Genomic DNA, 16,868 nt, shown 5'->3' on the forward strand with positions numbered 1-16,868 from the left:
TGTTATTCGCAGCTGTGGCCGTTTTACACATTCATTACAGTTAAAGTAACAGAAATAACTCTGCCGTTAATGATATCTACCATATCTGAAAACATTATATATACAGTATAGTTGTACTAAGGCCATAAATAAACAGGTACCAATGTTTTTCGGATGACTATGGTACACTCGTTAGTTGGGTTACCTACCTCCGATAAACAAGGGGCTGGTGAACCACTCAGTATATATAAGGTAATATTAATTTCCAATAATGGTACCTTGCCGATCCACCCTCACCTCCTCATTGTCATTATAGGATCAGATAATGTTTAAACTATTCTAATTCTCGGAGATCTGTTTTCTAGTAATTAGGTAATTAGACCACCCTTTTATCAAGTTCAAAAGTCCTCATTTTCGTCATTAGTCTCCTTTTATCTCTTCTATTAAAAGGCTTGGATAGATTCATAGTAAAGAGTCCATTTGACTACTTTAATCTAAAATATCTGCTATATCTTGCTGGAATCCATCAAGTTTAGCGTAACTGCAATAACCTTTCCTACACGGACTACAGTCTATCAAGCTAATTATTAATTTCGCATACGTGTCTAATATAATCACAAAGAATGCTTTTCCAGAGCTCACAAATACATGTTAGTCTGATTGGCCTGCAATTGTCCTCTTTGTGTTTAAACGCTTTCTCTTGTACACTAGGGCTACTATTGCATCTTTACATTCTAACGCTACATGATGCAAACAGTAATCAAATAAGTTTTTCAGTAATGTCATTATATCCCAGCCCAAAGGCCTTTAATATAACTCAAGATAACTCATCAATCCCACCTGCTTTTCTAGCTTTCAACTTTTGTGTCTTTTTGTAAATGTCTATATTATCACAGGTAAATTTCAGTAATTCGTCAATATTCGACGCTTCCTCTATCTATACATTGTCCTTATATCCAAATATCTGTACGTACCGCTGACTAAATACTTTTGCCTCTCTGTATGCCCTCAGACACTTCCATTGTTCATTAATGATTCCTGGAATGTTCTTCCTGGAAAATGTTTCTGCATTAAAGGATTCATACAGATCCTTCCATTGATCCGTAAAATCCGTATTACTGCCAATTATGTTTGCCATCATGTTATTATTAGCTGCATTTTTACCTAAAATCAATTTCCTAGTAAACACCTTCAATCTCTCCTACTCCGTCGCACATTCCTAACTTCATTTCTTTCTAATCTGCATTTACATCTTCATCTCTTTATTTCACTGTTATTATATCATGGATCAATATCGTTCCTTATCACTTGTAAAGATGCATACCTGTTTTCACACCCCTCTTGCTTTAAATCCACCCCATAGGCTGTTTATATTTTTTTTGTCAATTTTTCATTTATCGTTAAAATGTTTTTAATTTCCCCATGGCTCTCTTATCAGCCATATGGTATTGCCTATTGTTTAATTACTCATCATATAAGTAGGGGACGAAATTCGTATTCGGGGCCTAAAGAGGCCTTCATTTTCCCGTCTTTCCATAACCTGTATATTGTTACGTGCCAGGCTGGTGTAAGCACTTTTCGGGATTTCTTAGAAGGAACTAGAGAATGAGCCCACCGGAGAAATCCCAGTCTGTCTGGTGGGCATGGCTGGTATTTCCGTGTATTGTTCTCGTCGGCTGGCTTACCTGTGAGTTTCTTTGAAGTTCAACGGGGATGTTCCGCCTCTAGCCATCTCGCGAATATTCTGGTTCCCACCACCCGTGTTATAAAAAGGAAGGCTAGCCGCGGGATGTCAGTCATTATCGGGTTCCGTGGCGGAGTCAGAGTTGGAGTAATTGTACCTGTGTCAATATTCGCTGTTGTGAGTATCGTCCAGCTGTTGAATACTGGTGAGCTGTTGGTGTTTGGTTGTTTACTGCATATTATTGTGTGAATGAATGGACTCTGGCGTAAAATCAACGAACAGTCATCGTATTTTGAGTGGCCCGTAGCCCTGTGTTCTGATCCAGCGGTCTAGATACAGCTGGTGTATAATGTAATTGGACTTGGGGAAGTGAAAGTAAGGATTAGCCGTCCGAGACGGGCCGGACCCCTACTGTACCATAAGGGAGAGAAACTTGTAAATAGACAGTAATAAGTAAGTGCGGCCATTCATAGCTGATTTGACTTGTGTGTGTATGTGTGTGTGTGTGTGCATTTATTGGTCATCTTGAAATATATTGGAGTAATGAAACAGACGGAGTTTTTTCGTAACAATATTTATTTCCCCGATGAGAATGTCGCAATTATTGTCGACAAGTGTGTATTGCAGGGCCTCTCAAACGCCCAAAATCTCAGGCGTGCAAACTGAGGCGCAAAGTTTCTGTGCACAGTGTATCGGTCCCACTCGGCTTGGCTCGGACCAACGCTTCGTCTCTGGGCTACTCGGCTAAGCTTGGCTCAACTCGGCTCGATTTTGGGGCGCTACGGAGCAAGTGAGGAAGAGGGAGCCAGGCGGAGCGAGCCAGACAGGCGTGGGGAAAGAGAGAGACCGCGCTATTGTTCCAAATCGAAAGTGGGGGTCTGCACTCTGGTAAACCAAGAGAAGTCGTCTTTTGTACCGGGTTCCGAGGCGGAGTCAGTGTTGGAGTAATTGTACCAGGTGATATTTGCACCCTGAGAGGCCCTGATGTATTGTAAGACACACATCTACTTGCGGTCCACCTTAATTTAACCAGTTTAACCCTAGCTCATAAATTCTCATGAAAAACGGGTAAAAGTAAAACAGCGGAATTCGCTGTCACTACATGTATGTCTACCATCCACGCTACTACTTGAACTACTGGATCATTACGACACTGTTATTCTGAAATGTAATCATACTTTGTGAAACCGACACAAACTTGTAATATTTAGTTCGAGTTAGCTCTAAATACTGACCACATTTAGGGTAGGTGACGATCCAGACATCATCCTCTCGCACCTCGAAGTTCTTGATCCGGTCCGCGAACTGCTTGTACTTTACAGGCAGGATGCAGTCTGATGGTGATACTCGAACACTTCCATTGCAGTATATTCGCTTGTTTGAGGACCGGAACTTTTCACTTAGTGGTGTCTTGATGTCTTCGAATTGCAGGGACATTCTTTAACAGTGGTTACACATATATCTTTTTTATTAAACAGGTATAAAATGTAATTATAATATATAAATATATAAATATAAATATAATATTTTTTTCCAAAGTCCAAATGACCTTCTTAAATTACTCTCAGCTTAAAAATATCATGCTGCCCCGCGGTCTAGGTAGCGTGCCTACCTCTCACCAGAAGGCTCTGGGTTCGATTCCCAGACAGGTCAGAGAAATTTACCCGGATCTGACGGCTGTTTCGAGGTGAACTTAGCATACTTGATTACAATATTGAGAAGCCATCTGATAGTGAAACAGTGACTATAAAGCTAAGAGTAACGGCTAAGAGGATTTCGCCTTTCCGCCTGCAGCAACTGCTATGTGATAATATTGTGCGAGAAATACTGAGCCATATCGCATATGCCTCAATTATTTACTTATGACACTGTGGAGATATTTTATTTTATGTATATGCAAAGAGCTGGTAGTGAAGGAAGGAAGTCAGTAGAGCCCTGACAAAGTCGACGCACACCCAGTACTTTTCCATTGCCACCGAAAATTTTCAAGTTCAAATCTAACCGTTAGCAATACATCCAGGCACGCAGACCCCACTCTAATTTTCAAATTCAAGCGATACGAGCTAGGGGAGAGGTAAAATTTGAACGTCGGGAACCCCAAGACAACTAAATCAGGTTGTCTAACATCATCACCATAGGATTGGGATCCTTTGAATTCAAGCAGAGATATTTGCCACCAAGCTAAAAGTCCACAGGTCCGAATTAATGAGAAAATGGAAACAGATTCATCATTCACTTCTAAGTGATAATAATGATTACTTGAGCGCTTATGATAATAAGACTCATTTGAACGTGAAGCCTTTGGAGTTTGGAAATCCATTAGCAGACCACTGCCTCTTTTACCTAGGGATTTACCTCCAGCAATGGACAAAGGTAAAACTTTACTTCCTGCAGCCCAACGTTTATAACATTATAGGGAAGTGAAAATAATGTAAATCTTACTTGGAATTCCTTTTAGAGGAGAGATGTGTTCATTGCCATGTCTAGGAACCCACCAGCCCGCCCCGAGAAATATATTTACTTTTATAACCTAGTAAAGAGCAGTAGCCGCCATCGTCCATGGCTCAAGTAGTTTCTCGCATTCTCATTGGTCATGGTGAACGGAATGTGACGTCATTGCCATCAATGCTGATAAATACATTGCGTTACCAACCCCGGCTGAATAAAAGCACAAACAACAAAAACACCATGTAAAATTACAATGCGGCTTTAACCGTCCGGACCAATGGTCTTGTCCAGGTCTTATCCTAACCGTCCGCACGGCAAGAACCAGTCCAGACCAATCGTGTTTCCACATGAAACTAGAGGCGTAGGGCCGCTTCGCTGCTTCTAACCGTCCAGACCAATGGCCTTGTCCACGGCAAGAATCCTAACCGTCCAGACCAATCGTCTTGTCCACGGCAAGAATCCTAACCGTCCAGACCAATCGTGTTTCCACATGAAACTAGGGGCCTAAGGCCGCTTCGCGGCTTCTAACCGTCCAGACCAATGGTCTTGTCCACGGCAAGAATCCTAACCGTCCAGACCAATCGTGTTTTCACATGAAACTAGGGGCCTAAGGCCGCTTCGCGGCTTCTAACCGTCCAGACCAATGGTCTTGTCCACGGCAAGAATCCTCACCGTCCAGACCAATCGTCTTGTCCACGGCAAGAATCCTAACCGTCCAGACTAATCGTCTTGCCACCAGCTATCGAAGCACCTCACTCATTAGTTCCTCCGTACAGAGGTTGGCAGCTCTGAGCATAGCTTCACAACATCCTTCCCGAGAAGGCCGCGAGCGTGTAAACAAACGACAGTCGTTCCGCGCGCAGCTGAATGTAGCGAGTGCTGGGCTGCGAGAAGTAAAGCATTGATTGGACAAACTGTGAGACTATTTAAACTACCCTGGTGGGGGAATATCTCTCATTAAACAGAAGTATTTTCAGTGAGTTGCACGCGATGCGTGTCGTTTTCCGCGAGAGGTGATATTTATTTTTGTGAATATCAAGGTCAGTTACACGCTGTGTGCGCTTTCCAGAACTAATAATTTACTTTGTGGCTAGCAGTACTTTTAAAAGATAGTGACCTCTATCTTGGTCTTTATCAAATACTTTGAAACACAAAGTGCGGTCTGATGCCGTTCAGATTCCATATATTCATTAAACTGAGAATAATAACGCGAGACCTGCGAAGTACAATTAAGGCTTTAATTCGCACATCCAGTCAGTACGTGTTCGCAAGTCACGGATATTACGTGTGGTTCCTTATATCTGAGCCGCAAAAAAAAAAAAAAAAAAAAAAAAAATGTTGATCGGGTTTACGCCCGTAATCTTATGATACACAAGTCGAGACCTATAGTTGCGCGTAGGCTAAGCCATTGATAGCCTATCATTAGGATCAATATTGTGTATTCGTGCACGCAAAGCGGTGAAGAGGAGGCCTTAATCCACAGCATCCTTGCAGACTTTTCCAGGAACGAGAAGAAGACAACGATGGCTGTACGAGGAATCGACACCAGGACCACCCAACCTTTGCTGACCGCTGTCATGATGGGCTAAGACGATCGTGACACAGCGGACATGTGATTCGTGATGAATGGCGAGAAGCTGCAAAAGTTAAGTGCTAATGTCCATATAAGGATGTTTTAGGAAATATTAATACACTAAAGTAGGGTTAATTTGAGTATTTAAATTATTAAATGTCAGCCACATTGGCATTTGTTTTTGGTCGGGGCTGGTGAGCATGGTTTTAGCCCATTGTGTACATATTTAGCTACATGGGAGAAAGGGTAATGATAGGATAGGATGGTTTTCCTTGCTTGATTAGTGTATACTACTCGTATTTTTTTCTTTTATGTCATTTACCATAGAGATATTTCGGGTAGAGTGCCTTAAAAAATGAAACTGGCTATAAGCATGCAGTGTTGGATTATATTCAGATAATTTGTAACGTGGTTTAGTTAGGTTGTTCTATGCATGTTGCATGGATAATTTCAGTAATTGCAAAATGTGCAGTGAATATATATCCACCGTTGTGTCAGAATAGGATCATTTATATTGGGAAGAAGGCAAGTTCGGGAACAACATGGGGTCGAACCGAGGATAAGCAAAGTGAACGGCTTGAAATGCCAGAGGGATGATTTTGGGGCCAACTGTTTGTGATTAGGCTAGAAATACCGCATTATTGCTGGCAGCCATGTTTGTTTATTCGATAATTAGCCAGCTGATGAGTTGCTTAAGAAAGTGACAGCTGAGCGAAGATGTATGAAAGAGTTTGTTTCCTCGTTCACGAGACGTATTGTAGGCGGAAGGCCTGACCCATTGTGTAAGCTCCCCAGCGTGTTGGTCCGTTTGACAGCCAAGGGTCTCCCCTCGTGTCAAGTAAAAGTGGATTTACGAGGTCCCGTTATGTGTTTCCAGAGCTAGTGTATGCACTTCTTTGCCTGTAAGATAATGTTTTACGTTGGAAACAGCTGATCGACTTAACCACATGGAGGAAGAGAGATGGACAACTGTTTCTGTTTTAGACGCGAACCTACGAAGCCTGCCAAAGTCGGGTTCGATCCCCGATATCTCTATTATTTTATATGTTTTTTCTGTATGTGTTTTATCCACAGGTTTGTTCTATTTGTGTGATTTTACCTGTTTGCTTTATGTGTCTCGTGTGGTGTACATTTGAGATATCTAGCTCGGCAGCTAATTCGCTGGGAAGCCAGTTCTCTCTGGTACAATTTGCATATGAGTGCGGACTCTTACAGTAGAATCAGTGCTTTGTTTTGGAGGTAATGTATAGGAACCACCCTGCGCCAGTGTGTTTTATTATTTATATCCGAATATGTCGGAGTGTAAATATATAGATAGTCAGTTATTTTTATACTAGTGTATTAATATTTCCGCAACATAATACAGACGATTAAGATTGGTGCCCTAGGGCAAATTGACTTAGGAGCTTAGTGGCGCAGCTACACAATTAATTCGTAACACGTATCAAATCTTCATGTAAATAGATTTTGTAACATTATTTTATGGTTCGTTGCGGGCCTTTTCATTTTTTGAATTTATTTCGGTGTGATGTGTTTGAATATCATGTGCGAGTCACATTTTAGCGGCCGATTTTTGGGTCGGGATTGCTATTTTCATGTTGGATTTCATTTTAGTATGAACCGTATTTACGTTTTGGACCAATAAATCCATTCTATCCCTTTACTTATATTTCTCATTTCCAAATATGCATCCATGTTTCCTGTCGATATACTAATTAGTATAAGTTTATTTAGATATTTTCTACGCCCATTTCTCGGACATCACCACGGGCTCTACACGCCACCCCCCTTGAGTTATTCGGTCTTAAGGACAGTATGTGGTGCAATGCTAACCCGCAACACATATCATCAAGAGCGAGAATCCTCTGACTTCATTCACATTATATTTAGAGGACAGAAACTTACGGCCAAACTTCTAAGTTGAAATATTCACATAGCGGTTTTCGCAGGCGCAACGGCGGTTTGCCGCGCTGATCACGTGTCGCCTCGTAATCCACAGGCCTACAGGCTGAGAAGTAGTCTTTGGTAGGCCAAGGCTCATCAGAAATGTACTGCCATTGGGTTTGCTTGCTTATTTAAGTGCTATTGAACTAGTTTTTATGTCATTTTCTACCACAACGTACACTAGATATTCCATCCAGCAGAATTATTTAATAACTAGCAAGATACCCGTGCTTTGCTACGGTATTACACTGAAATTTATAATTGAATGCTTATTGTTTTAGATATATAATCCGCCGAAATTCGCGATCTGACTCGTTTTCTGCGAGAATCCACCAAAATTCCCGATCTGACTCGTTTTCTATTAGATTACGGCACGTTTCCTCCCATTTTTCAATCTTCCTTTCCAGCAATCGATTTCGTACTTCCCGGGTTAGGCTCAGGTATTCCTCCCGGTCAGTTGGGTCCGTAAATCTTTGCCATCTTTTCCTATAATCATTTTTAATATGGATAAAATCCTTCAGAAGATACGGCGTGGTGTCATATTGGGTGCCTTGGTGGCACTGAACCCGCGGCCGGACTGCATTCTTAGTCATTACCCGTCCAGGAGCCGTTTCCAGCGTGGTCAGCACATTTGACGACATTATTATTATTATTATTATTATTATTATTATTATTATTACTATTATGTGTTGCTGGAATGAATAATGACAGGGAAAACCGGAGTATTCGGAGAAAAACCTGTCCCGCCTCCGTTTTGTCCAACACGAATGTCACATGGAGTGACCGGGATTTGAACCACGGAACCCAGCTGTGAGAAGCCGGCGCGCTGCCGCCTGAGCAACGGAGGATCCTTATAAGTACATTAAGAACAGAAAAATCAATAGGTCTCACCTCCTTTTACACCCCACCACCGTTAAGTTTATTTACCGCCAACCCCCCCCCCCCAAAAAAAATTAAAAGAAGGCGTGTTTCTTTAAGTTTAAAGGAGATTCCAAACACCAATGTTCACGTCTATTACCTTCAGTTTTGAGATATATGTATCCCCATAAAAATAGTTCACTTTTTTCTCTTCATTTCCAACTGCTTCCCCCCCCCCCCCCCAAGTGAACTTTCCCGTAAAAAATACTTGTTTCTTTAATAGTAAAGGATCTTCTAAATTCCAATTATTACGACTCTAACTTCTTCAGTGTTTGATTTATATGTCCACATGAAAGGAATTCAACTCCTTTACACTCCCTTCCCCCAAGATGGTTTCCCCCCAAAATGCGTTTTTCTTTGTTTTTAAAGGAGATCCAAATACGAATTTTCACGTCTGTAACAACTTTAGTTTCTATTAGATGTATGTATTCTCATACAATTAAGTCAATTAATTTTTCAATTCCTTCACACCCCCCACTTCATTGGATTTTCCGAGAATACGTGTTTCTTTACTTTTAAAACAGATTGCAAATAAAAAATTTCACGTCTGTAACATCTTCATTTTTGAGATATCAGTAGCCTAATTAAAAGAATTCAACACCATTTTCAGTTACTTTTACCCCCCCCCTCCACCCAAGTGGTATTTCCGAAAACTAAAAATACACGTTTCCTTATGTTTAATATAGATAAAAAATACGAGTTTTCACTTCTGTAACATGTTAAGTTGTTTTAGATATACCGTAAAAGTTCTCATTTTAAAATTTCACCCCTTTTGAGTTCCTCTTAAGTGGAGTTCCCAAAAAGAAATCACCTATGATTCTTTACATTTACAGGAGATTCCAAACACCCACTTTTTACGTCTCCAAGATATTCTGAAGATATAGTCTTTCAAAAAATTCACCCCAATTTGTCACTCCTGTTTAACCGCCATTAATTGGATTTTCCAAAAACTAAAAAATACATGTTTCTTTATTTTTAAAGGAGATCCCTTATACAAATTTTCAGTTCTGTAATATCTTCCGTTTCTGAGATATATGTATCCTCATTAAAGGCATTCAACCCATTTTTCACCCTTTTACACCCCTCCTATTGGGATTTACAGGAAACAAAAAAATACGCCTTCCTTTATTTTTAGAGGAGATTCTAACTACTAATTTTTACATCTGTAAATTTTATAGTTTTAAGGTCCAATATTTGGATTTTCCAAAAACGAAAAAATACGTGTTGCTTTACTTTTAAAGTAGATCCCAAATACCAATTTTCAGGTCTATAATATCTTCAGGTTCTGAAATATAAGTAGCCTCATTAAAGGCATTCAACCCATTATTCACCCTTTTACACCCTTCCTATTGGGATTTTCCAAAAACAAAAGAATACGTGTTTCTTTATTTTTAAAGGAGATTCTAAATACCAATTTTTACATCTATAAACTTTAAAAGTTTTGAGTTATAGATACACTCATTTTAAAAAATCACCCCTTTTCACCCCCCCCCCCATTAATTGGATTTTCTAAAAAGAAAAAATACGTGTTTCTTTATTTTTAAAGGAGATTCTAAATACCAATTTTCATATCTATAACATTTAAAAGTTTTGAGATATAGGTACACTCATTTTAAAATATTAGCCCCCCTTAATTGGATTTTCCGGAAACAAAAAAATATGTGTTTCTTTATTTTTAAGGGAGATCCCAAACACCAGTTTTCAGGTCTGTAATATCTTCAGTTTCTGAGATATAAGTAGCCTCATTAAAGGCATTCAACCCCTTTCTCACCCCTTTTCATCCATCCTATTGTGATTTTCCGAAAACAAAAAAATATGTGTTTCTTTATTTTTAAAGAAGATTCTAAATACCAATTTTTAAATCTGCAAACTTTAAAAGTTTGGAGATATTCACTCATTTTAAAAATTCACCCCCTTTTCACCCTCCCATTAATTGGATTTTCCAAAAACAAAAATATATCTTTCTTTATTTTTAAATGAGATCAAAAGTACCAATTTTCAGGTCTGTAATATCTTCAGTTTCTGAGATATAAGTATCCTGATTAAAGGCATTCAACCCATTTTTCACCCCTTTCGCCCCTCCTATTGGGATTTTCCGAAAACAAAAAGTACGTGGTTCTTTATTTTTAATGAAGATTCTAAATACCAATTTTTACATCTGTAAACTTTAAAAGTTTTGAGATATAGATGCACTCATTTTAAAAATTCACCCCCCTTTTCACCCCCCCATTAATTGGATTTTCCAAAAACAAAAAAATATGTGTTTCTTTATTTTTAAAAGAGATCAAAAGTACCAATTTTCAGGTCTGTAATATCTTCAGTTTCTGTATATAGGTACCAGTATCCTGATTAAAGGCATTCAACCCCTTTTTCACGGTTTTTTTACCCCTCTTATTGGGATTTTCTGAAAATAAAAGAATACGTGTTTCCTTATTTTTAAAGAAGATTCTTAATTCCAATTTTTACATCTGTAAACTTTTAAAGTTCTGAGATATTGATACACTCATTTTTAAATTTCAACCCCCTTTTCAGCCCCTTAGCGAAGGAATATCCAAAAATCCTCTCTTAGCGAGCACCTACATCTTAATATGAATCTATGTCCAAAATTTCATTTCTTTATGTCCAGTAGTTTTGGCTCGGCGATGATGAATCAGTCAGTCAGTCAGTCAGGACAAGTTATTTTATATATATAGATTGTCATAACCTGACTTTCGTTTTTCAGGTGTTAAGTGATTATTAAAAATCTTTTATATCAACAGCATTATTATTATTATTATTATTATTATTATTATTATTATTATTATTATTATTATTATAATTATTATTATTATTTATCATTAGAGAGTGACACACAATGGACGGCCGGGGAGATATCGAGTATACGTTTTAACTAGAAATACATTAGAGAGGCAGGGTACATATTAGGTTAATTGGTAGTCTACGTAACACAAAATATAGCAATATGTAACCCACACAAGATATACCGCATGTAGTGGAAAATGTTTAGGACAGTTTAAAGTAGTAAAATTGGTTTCAAAGAGTAGATTTCCTGAATTTTATCGATAATACATAATGTTATCATTAAAGGAAATCAATACTACTAAAACATATCGATATGAATGTTGAAAGTAGGGTACGTACATCACTTACGCGAGAGTTCACTGTTATCTTGCACGCAGTAAATATTCGACTGCTCCTTAACGAAGAATGGCCCAATATCCATTATCTGAGAGGTTTTTTATCTGACCTTCCTAAGTGTTAAAACAAACAACTGCCGAACAGCCTCCAAGACATGATCTTATCTAATGCGCCGCCGTGAACGAAGCCGAATGTTATAACTTTGGAATTCAGAACAATTTTACATTCTCTCCTGAGTCATTACAACATTAGTTCATTTTCTAATTTCCGACAGTTGGAAATAATTTTAGAAAAGCATAGCCAGGTCGACACTAACGTCGTAGTATAGAGGTAGCGAATCAATATTTTACTTTGAGTCCTCGGGTTCAATCCCCTTCTTAAATCTTGACCGACCGCTAGAACGGAATTCGCCCAACTACGTGGTACAAACTGAGTAGCTGTTGGCTATGAGAGACCCTGGAGCCGGTTAAGGAAGTCAAGTTATTATCTTCATTAGTCCCACTAAATACTTTAATGGATGTTGTCCGATGAACAGTCCGCGTAGTTGCCTTCGATTCAGAGGGCTCCAGGTTCGATTTCCGGGTGACTCGGGATTTTTAACTACGTATGGTTATTCGTCTATCTTAGGGAGTGGGTATTAGTTTTGCCTCAATATGCATCCGTTCATCTACACACAACATCACGAAGCACCAAAGAAACACACACAATTTGAAGTTGCTCAAATACGACAGCCTCGTGTCGGTAGATTTACTGGCACGTAAAAGAACTCCTGTGGGACTAAATTCCGGCACCTCGGCGTCTCCGAAGACCGTTAAAGTAGTTAGTGGGACGTAAAGCAAATAACATTATTATTTAAACACACACACTCCTCATAGGAATTGCGATGAATGGGCATCCGACAATAAAACAGAGCCAAACCTACACGACTCGCTGACCACAAGAAACTGGGGAAAGACCAGAAAGAAAAATACTTTAACAGTTTTACGAAATGCCGAGGTGCAAGAAATTTTTCTCGCAGGAGTTCTCTTACGTGCTGGAACTGACTCAATGCATCTCCAAATACCATTAGAATTAGCCAGGCTCAAATCCATCAACTTGAGCTCAGAACACCAGCGCTCTGCTATCATAAAGTCGAAAAAATTCGGCTGAGGTTGTCATCGCAATCACCATGCGACACTCGAATATACATAAGCCTCCTCGGTAGGTTGAGGCTCTTAACACGCAGCGATTTGCAGTTTAGCTGGGCGTACAGAAGATCGTTCAGGATCTCTGCAGACGATGTTTGAAGGGTAAAGCCATTTCTCCACCAACGATCAAGCTCAATTGGAAAGCCAGTATTTCTAGCTATAGTCCGACAACATAATTTCCATTGCAGCAGACATTTTCGCAGAGCTAGCTTGACAGGCTATGCAGAGGCCAATGATAGTGTGAGTGATGGTAAGCTAAGGCCAATCAAGGCTACAGCGCCACGGGTTTTGGTTAGGTTTAAGTTCTTTTAGGAGCTTTTACGATCGGATGCCCTTCCTGACGTCAAACTCATCAGAGGAGTTAACGAGATGAAATGAATGACGTGTTATATTATAGCAGGAAGGAAGAAGGTGAAACTCGGTAGCGGCATATAGCCTACTCCTGTCGAATAGCACCAAGGGGTCTGCTGAAGGCTTTACGTCCCCATCCGACGGACGAATCACCATCAACAGTATCATATGACTTCACTCCACATCAATACTGAGGAGAGGTTTGGAATTTAATCCAGGCTTTCGGCACGCAATAGAATGATTAGAAATTGCCAACCACCACGCCCCTTACCCTGCCGTCCAGTGTTCTCATGGTGAAGTTTTTTCAGCATCTGGACTCGAACCGGCCAACCACGGTATCAGACCGTATAGGCTTCACGCCTTAATGATCATGGCAACCAGGCGGGTTGAAAGTCACATTACAATTTTCTTTACGACGCACCGACATACGCAGGTCTTATGCGACAATGGGATAGAGATGGATTAAGAGTTGGAAGGAAGCGACCGTGGCCTAAATTAAGATACAGCTCCGGCATTTGCCTGGTGTGAAAACCATATTCAGGGCTGCCGACAGTGGGCTTCGAGCTAAAGATGAGTCTAATTCTGTAAATATATAGGTAGTAATTTGGATTCATTTTGCAATGCTGAAGATCTCATGGGCTCTCATGGGTAGATCAAATCACCAACGAAGCGATATTCCGTCGTGTCGGGAAATCATGCCCCGCAAAAAAGAAACAGTCTATCTCGGTGACATTTTCGGACATGATAATGACGAATACCTCACACAAATTCTCACAGAAGGTATGATGGAAGATAAATGTGGACGTGGGAACAGCAAATTACTTTGGGTATGGGACCTCCAACAACCGATTGATATCCACGATAAGGCAACCCTGAAACGGGAAGTACAAAATATAATAATTACTCCGTAATAGTGAACAATCTTCTGCGAGTAAAAGGCACAGCAAGAAGAGGAAAAACAAGAAAGTATGGAGGTAATTTTTATTCACATTTATACAACATAAATTCCATACATGAAAAGGAACATTGACAATTCGTTTTACAGTTGAGATTTCTTATCCTCGGTAAGGGTAGTCACTACCTTCCAGCCACTTCTGACTCCAGGCCTCCACCAATTCTATTAGCTCAGGGGTCATTCCTAAGGTATCTTCATCATATGAGGACTTTCGGCTTTTCTGGTCTTCTTCGTAAAATTCACGGTACTTTTTCTCTACAAATCGCTGTTGCGTCATCTTTCTCTTATATTCCAGTTCTTCCATCAAAGATACCAACTGCCATTCCTCCCATTTTTTACCCAAGAATAAAGATATACTTCGGATAGCTTTCTCTAAATCCCAATACTGAAACAAAAAATAAGTAGCCCATTAATTATATCTGAAGATCTGGTTATCAGGCTACGCTACATGCCATTGCTAGCGGGGAAGTAGAAGCACAATAATTAGACTATATTAAAATGCTGAGCTTTCCGATAACCATTTACTATTAAACTAGCAAATGTACCCGTGCTTCGCTACGTTATTCTACCATGTATACAGATTTCTACGTAGTTTACTGTACACGTTGTGAGTAATATTATATTAATTTGCATGTGTCTTAGCGCTATCCGAGAAACAAAACGGGGAAGATCCCATTCGTTGTTTCCGATGTAAGGTGCACGTTGGGGAGTTTTGATGATAATGGCTGGCCATATTTTCCTTCTGCCATTCACAATCGAGTTCAGGAGTTTCTACTGTAACGAAAGGCTCACATGCCAACTGCCATTCGCAACAAAGGCGGGGAGTTTTCATTACAAAGAATTTCTAATGCCAGTCTCAATCGAGTTGTAGAGACTTGATTATATTAGAGAAATGCAACTCTATCTAACGTCTAAGGGGTCGAGGTACAACAAAAGGTCATAGGACCAAAGGTGTAGATCACTCCAAATTGAAGGACGATTGTGTTATCTATTGTATGAAACGAATTATCGTTTAGCCACCAATTACCCCGAAACGATGGTATGCACCGTCGTTAAAATTGCCTCCATATTTCAATATTATCTGGGGCCAAAATGTTACACAAGTTGAGCAGCTTGGAATTTTTCCTCAAAGGAAAGAGTGTCAAGGTTTCGGGATCAGCACTCAAATACGTACTAAGAAATTAAGGAGGAAAATAATACAGTTAAGAGAGTCGACATTAACTGAAAATGGGATACAACTGAGGACAGCCGGATAGGACAAACATGTAAACCACAAGTGGATGTATTGGGAAATGAAATGGCCCTCACTAAATGGTAATGATATAAGTTACGGATTTAAGAAAGCGGTAATAGAGGAGACATTTAGGTGCAGGTATTCATAGGTAAACAGATAAGAAAATGACTTATGGTGTTATTACTTGAGCCTAAAGATGCAAGGCAGACGCAAGAAATTAAAGCAAAAAACAGAAGTTATAGAGAAATACAGTAAAAATTATGTGAAATACAAGGAAACACCTTAGGGTATGAAATAATGGGTTACACTCCGAGGTACTGGTCAAATATTAACAAACCCCCCTTAGTGCTATTCGAACACGTTTGTAACTTCCAACGGTATTCCGCAAATATCCCGGAGAATGGCAGCTTGACGTCTCTGTCGCCTTCTACCCAAGGAAAAACCACGAGTTTACAGGAATGATGACGAAAGTTGCATTACGTTAAGTTACTTCCCTGCTGGCAAGCAGAGACGTTGCCATGATAACACTTAGGATCGCTGTGGGTCTTCCGGTCGGTCAATGCAGAGCATGAAACCCGTAGAAAGTAGTAATCTTCTCCGTCATTTGAAGAGTAAGCGAAATTATTTACATAACAAAAATTGTTTAAAACGAAGGGACGTTTCTAATGTAGTCCACAGATTTTACAGAGAATCAATAGTATAAGAGAAAAAGGAAGAAAACTGTTGTGGTTTGCCTATAAACCCCCAGTCTGTTCAGCGATTATTTCATGATTCGCACATCTAAACCTTCCCCTGGATGATTATACTCTAAATATGAAGTTTGATCGAGATCTATCCAGCCGTATCTCCGTGATGGTGAAAAGACAAGCAAACAGACACGAAAGCTAAAAACAACTGATACGGTCTTGAATTGACCTAAAACGGATAAATATCTGAAAAAATGGCAAAATAAACGAAATTACAGACTGTGGACCCCCTACTACTTTATTTATATAGATTACTGCCGAATACTTTTATGTATGGAACTGCTTATTATTTTAATTGTAACGATATCCGTTCACACATATTAGTCATTCATCACAGGACTCCTGAATTTCGTTAAACAGTAAAAACTGAACATTTGATGCATGTAATTGATCTTAAATACTGTATTTCATAAACTGAAGTCGAATGAAGAGTTAAAGAACAATACTCTCAGATACTGAGGAAATTTCTTAAAACACTCACGATGAAGCTGTTCGCAGCAGGGTACTGTGATGAATTCCCAGATTTCTCCGAATCTCAGCTTCTCTGCAATCAAAGCCAAAGCCATCTTCGTAGAAACCATTAGGATTCCTGGATGACTATCACCATTCACAAGTTTGATAGAGTGGTTTTGGGTTTGAGGTTTACTCTCAGCTGTACCGGTACTCATTTCCGGTGTGAGTGGAGTGATTCGAGAGTCTATGTGCCACTAT

General features: G+C 39.6%; 2 protein-coding genes across 2 annotated transcripts in view; both read right to left on the reverse strand.

The window, feature by feature from the left end:
* Nucleotides 1–16,868, reverse strand: part of LOC136880955 (luciferin sulfotransferase) — a 331,501-nt gene that overhangs the window by 126,754 nt on the left and 187,879 nt on the right. The window lies entirely within an intron of this gene.
* LOC136862644 (luciferin sulfotransferase) overlaps nt 1–16,868 on the reverse strand; it is a 105,208-nt gene that overhangs the window by 72,364 nt on the left and 15,976 nt on the right. Inside the window, exon 2 of the mRNA XM_068225719.1 lies at nt 2,899–3,101. Within this exon, the coding sequence (XP_068081820.1) occupies nt 2,899–3,101 (203 nt within the window). The remainder of the gene's footprint in view (nt 1–2,898; nt 3,102–16,868) is intronic.

The sequence above is a fragment of the Anabrus simplex genome, chromosome 1 (assembly GCF_040414725.1).
Source record: "Anabrus simplex isolate iqAnaSimp1 chromosome 1, ASM4041472v1, whole genome shotgun sequence".
NCBI classification, from domain to species: Eukaryota; Metazoa; Arthropoda; class Insecta; order Orthoptera; family Tettigoniidae; genus Anabrus; species Anabrus simplex.